At 32.1% G+C, this 6,711-nt stretch overlaps 1 protein-coding gene across 1 annotated transcript; it reads left to right on the top strand.

Moving 5' to 3' along the window:
• The first annotated feature begins 1,403 nt into the window (after positions 1-1,403).
• LOC105135174 (ABC transporter G family member 10-like) lies at positions 1,404-3,425 on the top strand. Its single transcript, XM_011039927.1, has 2 exons — positions 1,404-2,398; positions 2,537-3,425. The coding sequence occupies exons 1-2, from the start codon at positions 1,458-1,460 to the stop codon at positions 3,423-3,425; spliced, it is 1,830 nt and encodes a 609-aa protein (XP_011038229.1). The 5' UTR covers positions 1,404-1,457.
• Positions 3,426-6,711: the final 3,286 nt, after the last annotated feature.

The raw sequence follows: 6,711 nt of genomic DNA, 5'->3' as shown, positions 1-6,711 counted from the left end.
AAATATTTAAATAGCATATTTTGTTGCAATACCTCTAATTAAAATGGAGCGTTCTTGTATTTTTAGAAAACATGGATAAAAGATGAAAGGAAATACAATCCCCTTCATATAAATATGGGATCCATGAAAAAACTTCACGTTCAATCACATATTTTTACGAGAGAGTAGAATATAGCTCTCCAGATAACTAATAATTTATGATATGATTTATAAATTAATGACATTCTTAATGTACATGAAAAAACAAAAATAATAATCTCTTTGAAATAAAAGAGTACTAAATAAATTCAGAGAGGGAACTAGTAGGATATTTTCTTTCTTGTTTGACTTTCTAAATTTAAATCTTAAAATCGACACTTATAATAATATATTTGTAATGTATTAAACAATTTTAATACTAAAAATAAAGAACTTTATCATTATCTATTAATTTAAAAATACCACATTAATTGCGCTTATAGATGCCAATAACAGCAAGAAAGCAGTTGGGGAATATTGTTAATAATAACCTTGAATTCTCAAGGAAGTGTTTTGTTTTTTATAGTATAACTGTGTTTTAAAAAAAAAAATATTTTAAATTAATATTTTAGTATTTCAAAATTATTTTAATATGTTAATATCAAAAATAAATTTTAAAAAATAAAAATAATAATTTAATATATTTTTAAATTAAAAAAACTCTAAAAAATAATTATTGCCACAATTCTAAATACTATCTGAACATTTATTAGCAAAGGAAGGGCTATTAATTAATACACTACTATAAATATGAACCAAGGAAAAAGATTGATGTGGGCATAAAAATTCAAGCCCCAAAGTTTTTGATTTTGTTTTAGTAAATAATATAGTTTAGAGAATTATAAATATTACAAATATTATTTGTAATTTTTTAAATATATTTATATTATAGTATGGAGTATTTTTTATTTAAAAATATATAAAAAATTAGTTTTTATATGTTTTTTTTACATTAGCACATTAAATCTATCAAAAATATCTTAATAAATATTAATTTAATATATTTTTTTAAGTAAAACACAATTTTTTCACTGCATCTATAAATAAAAACTACATCACTTCAAACACTCATTAAAAACAAATATCATAAAAAGATTGTAACTGAAAATTCACCAGTCACATGGATGACATGCTCGAAGCCTCGAAAAGACCAACCCCACACTGGGTCAACGGAGACGTCACCTGAAAAGCAATTACTTACGTAATTTCTTGAAACTGATAAATGTCGTTTCACACCACCTCATCCTCCAAGACCAAATGTTGTTGTGAAATTTTATATAAGAACAACTGAGACTAGGCTTGTAATCAAGCATTAGCTTATGCACTAGCGTGTACGAACTAGATCCTGTGTGGTGTGTTAGCTCATCTTCTCTTCTCTCCTTTTCTTTTTACTTTCATTTCTCAGTCTTTTCTCTTCATTTTTTGTATACTAAAGCTCCATGGAACTACCAAGAATAGCTGCCAACTCTGGTAGTTTGAGAACTCGATATATCATCGAGACAAAGAACCTTTCTTACAAGCTATGCGGTCAAATCGATGAATTAAACTGGCTTCTCTGGAAGAAGACGGCGGATGATAACGCGTACATTTTGAGGAAAGTGAATTGTGAGGCACGACCTGGGGAGATAATGGCAATTGCTGGTCCAAGTGGGGCAGGAAAGAGCACACTGTTGGAGATTCTTGCTGGTATAATTCCACCTAGCAGAGTTTCTGGTGAAGTTCTTGTAAATGGGCAGCCGATGAATGCCAGATGCTTTCGAAGGTTATCGGGGTACGTAGCACAAGATGAAGCGTTTTTCCCACTTCTAACAGTCAAAGAAACGCTCATGTACAGTGCTCGCCTCAGGTTGCCAGGCAGTTTCCATACAGCTGCAGCTATAGTTCAAGAATTATTGAAGCAACTTGGATTGGAGCACGTTGCCAATGTGAGAATTGGCAGTGAATCAAACCGAGGAATTTCAGGTGGTGAGAAACGTAGAGTTTCTGTAGGCGTAGATCTTGTTCATGATCCGGGTGTTCTTCTAATTGATGAACCAACATCTGGATTGGATTCAGCATCAGCTCTTCATATAATTCTCTTGCTCAAATCTATGGCTATTAAGCAAGCTAAAACAATCGTTTTGACCATCCATCAACCTGGTTTCCGCATTCTTGAGCTGTTTGATAAGATTCTGTTGTTATCAAATGGAACTGTTCATCATCATGGTTCCTTGCATCTCCTCAAACAGCGGCTTAGATTTGCTGGTCATTTCATTCCTAGGCATGTTAATGTGCTTGAGTTCGCTATCGAGATGACAGAGTCCCTGGCCATGGAAGATAGTGAAGCAAGAGAAACAGAAAATAGTGATGTAGCACAAGATGAAGAGCTTACCAGAAGGAATCCTAACCGATACAGCAAAATCAATGTGCTTGAGTTCGCTATCGAGATGACAGAGTCCCTGGCCATGGAAGATAGTGAAGCAAGAGAAACAGAAAATAGTGATGTAGCACAAGATGAAGAGCTTACCGGAAGAAATCCTAACCGATACAGCAATATTGAAGAAACTATTTACGCCAATGGTCGATTCAAGGAGGTTTTAATACTGGGTCAGAGATTCTCCCATATCATTTGCAGAACCAACCAGCTCTTTGCTGCAAGAATACTACAAGCAGTGCTTGGTGCGGTTGTTCTTGGAACTTTATTCATGAACGTAATGAACGATTCAAAGAGACATAAACTTCAGACTCAAATTGGGTTCTTTGTCTTCAGCCTCACCTTCTTGTTGTCATCCACAGCAGAAGGGCAGCCCATTTTCTTGCAAGAAAGAAGAATTCTAAAGAGAGAAACCTCAAAAGGAGCTTATAGAGTTTCTTCTTATGTTGTATCAAACACTCTAGTTTTCCTTCCGTTCCTTTTAGTTGTCGCTATACTCTACAGCACCCCAGTATACTGGCTGGTTGGATTGAGAAGGACAACGGATGGGTTTCTCTACTTTTTATTGGTGGCATGGATGGTTGTTTTGATGTCAAATTCATTTGTTGCATGTTTTAGTGCTCTTGTGCCAAATTTCATCATGGGGACCTCTCTGATTGCTGGCCTAGTGGGGTCGTTTTTCCTTTTCTCTGGGTATTTCATACCGAAGGACGACATGCCCAAGTATTGGATCTTCATGCATTATTTGAGCTTGTTTAAGTACCCTTTTGAGTGTTTTATGATAAATGAATATGGAGGAGAGGAGGGTAAGAGGAAGTGCTTGAAGAATATAGAAGGATCCTGCTATCTGTACGGGGAGGAGTTTCTGAAGCAACAAGGTGTTGAAGAATCAAATAAATGGAGTAATTTAGCAGTAATGACAGGTTTCATTCTTGGATACAGACTTCTTTGCTTTCTAATTCTGCTGTGCAGATCATACAGAACAAGAATTTAAAATATTTTCAGCAATCAAATAAGAAAGCTCATTCAAGAATTATTGATATTGCAAGAGGATTTTCGGGAGAAGCTATTCTTTCTTTTTATTCTCTTATAGAAATCATTCAGAACCAGATTAAAATAATTTTAAGCAACCATTCAAGAAATATATACATCAACTTCAGTTCTTGGCTCAACAAGAGTAACCCAGCTTCCAAGGGGCTTCAACCTTAGCATCCAACTTTCTTCTGATTTCAGGCACTCAAAATAGTAATTAAAGCTTGACAGGGTGAGTTCTTCGTTCATCTTTTCCCTTGAACATCTACCTAGCACACATTTATTGCTCCGTTTCTGCGCTAACATATTAGGTGGGAAATTAAGATTGCAGCAAATAATCTTACAGGTGATCAATTGACATGAGTCTTTGCTTTTTGTAGGATTATTTTTTATGCATCGACCTTCAAAAATCTTAATTCTAAATAATAATATGATATATTTTGAATGATTTTTCTTAGTAGAGGGTGGTCACTTGACACCCTTAGCGATAAGCTATCCTCGGTAATTAACACAGCTCTAATATCAAGATCAACGGATGTACACAGAAACAATATTGGAAAGAAAGAGAACGAGTATCACTGTAGAACAACTTTAATTCAAGATTTTATTACTTAATATTTCCTTTTAATTATTTTGTTGTTCATGATTTTTAAATAAATCTCAAAATGATTTGAAGATCAAGAAAATAATAAAAGGCCTAAATAAATTAAAAAAAAAACTAGCCGAATAACATCTTTTTAGGCCCGATTTGAAGGTATTTTGAAGCTCAATTATACCAAATCAACCCGTTTTAGAATGGATTGGAAAAAATTGAATGCAATTTAACATTTGAATAAAAAGTTATTGCTTCTTTTTTCTTTTTCCTTTTTTCTTTTCCTGCTCCCAGGCCACTCACTCTACTCGGCCTATGCCTCTTCTTCTTGTGCTTATTCATGTTTCATTGCTTAGTTATAACAGACTCACAATTAATTGATACATAAAATGCGTGTCCAATGAACATTCGACGTTTGATGCTTACCTACACATGTTTGAATGGACTCTTATCATATTCATATCATGTTGAAACTTAGGATACCTCCCATGCGGTTAATATTTAGCAAATACTGAATTCCAGTGCTTGACTTAGCGATAGAATTCGAGCTTTGATGTGCACGCCTGTCACCCCCGCGGTGTCTTATATGCCTACTGGGTTTGCAGGGTATTCAGTGGGTCGTGGGGATTAGTCGTGGTGCGCGTAAGCTGACCCGAACACCCCACGTAATTAAAAATAATAATAATAATAATATTTAGCAAATATTATATTGATGACTTACGCGAAGTAATTGTGGGCGGAACAAATTTTATTTCAATTTGAAAAAAAATTAAGGAATGATTGTGTTTTTAAAGGAGTAAGAGAAATTCAATTATTAGATTAAACCTTCATTAATTTGATAATATAATAAAGAATTAGAAAACAATAACAAATAAATTAAAAAAATATATTGCACCGAGTAACTCTCATTAACACATGAAATTCATTAGTTAACAAATAAAATTGATATAATCTTATATAATGATTGAATTATAAAAAAAATATAAAATATGAATATTAAAAAATAATTTAAGTCAACTCGGTTAAATCTTTCAACCCATGACCTGAAAGGGTAACAAAAAATAATTTAAGTCAACTCGGTTAAATCTTTTAACCCATGACCTGAAAGGGTAGTAAAATCCTAATCAATCAAATATTAAAGGATAAAATTAAAAAATAAGGTATCAATAAAAAGAATTAAAAACAAAATAAATAGCAATTAAAAAAATAAAAATCAAATCTAATATAAAATAAAATAAAATAAAAATCAAATTTAATATAAAATAAACTAAACTAAAATATTAAGGAATCTATTTGAAAATATAATTTAATAAAAAATAAAGATTAAGTTTGAAAATTAAAAAAAAGGGTTAAATTGGAAGAAAATTTTAATTTTATGTTTGAAAATTAATTAAATAAATAAAAATAAAAATAAATTAAATTAAATTAAATTTTAAAAAATAAATTAAATGATTGGTTTGAAAATATGAGATGATTGACTTTGAAATTGAGAGAGAGGGGAAAGAAGGAAGTAAAAAAAAAAAATGGGCACCAGAAAAAAAATGGGCACCAGCACAAAACCTTACATGTTTTTGCCACACATGCCGCTTAGAAATGAAGGCAACACTATAAGGATTAAAATGTTATTGTGCAAGCTGAAATTTAACTTCAAAACGATGTCGTACATTATATTTAAAAATCACGAGAGAATCCATATGTATTTGTGTTAGCTTCATTTATCGTTATCTTTTTAATATTAAATAATATTTAATTTATACCAAAATACTGAACTTTCCATGGTCAAACTAAAAAATTACAAAAATTAAAAAGATAAAAACACCCCTGACAAAAAACAATTATGATTCAAAGGTATTATTATAATTTTACAGTGCAACTAAAATTAAAAAGTCAAAAGTGCCCATGCCAGTCAATGTTTAAGTTTTTTTCTAATTCCACTATGCAAGGAACAACAACATTGGTTTGAAAATCCCGTCTGGTTCAAGCAAATTTGAGGCCGAAAGCGAACTGAGTTAAAAAAATAAAAATAAAAAAAACTTTGTATAACCTGATAAAATCCAATAAAAATTCTTGTTATAATTTTTTATTTTTATTAAAATAATATTATTTTAATTAAAAAAAATTGACCCAAACAACACGTTAACCCCGTCAAACTTGAAGTTCAGAACTTGAACCGGGCCTGCCACAAAGTTGGATTTGAAAAATATGCTTTTAAGTAATGCATCATTTGACAAAATATGAATTTGATAAATGAGTCTCATTCTTATCATCCTACCATCATCTTGGAGACGAATCAGAACTCGGACTTTAGTGGGGGATGGCATATCAATCGCTTAATTCTTATCTGAGTACGGCGAATAAGAACTTGTGATTGCAGACAATGCCTCGTATCATCCCGCATGGGAATCTTACGTGAGTGCGGTGTAGGGAGACAGAGCCTACGGTAGTGAGATGAGCATTGAGCAGTAGTGCTATCATAGCTGTGGTTCATCTTTGATTTATATATTCACTCTTGTCATCGTGAATATTCTCTAGTTTTGTACCCATTCATTGTTAATTGTCGGCTTAACATATGGCCATGGAGTTTAAGGTTAATTGTCTCTCTTTGCCTCGTAGAAGTTGTAATGTATCCAATGATCATGTTCTCATCCGATGACCT

The sequence above is a fragment of the Populus euphratica genome, unplaced genomic scaffold (genome assembly GCF_000495115.2).
Source record: "Populus euphratica unplaced genomic scaffold, PopEup_1.0 scaffold55.1, whole genome shotgun sequence".
In the NCBI taxonomy this organism is placed as follows: Eukaryota; Viridiplantae; Streptophyta; class Magnoliopsida; order Malpighiales; family Salicaceae; genus Populus; species Populus euphratica.
Note: the sequence above shows the minus strand (reverse complement) of the source record. Positions and strands in the feature narration are given on the sequence as shown.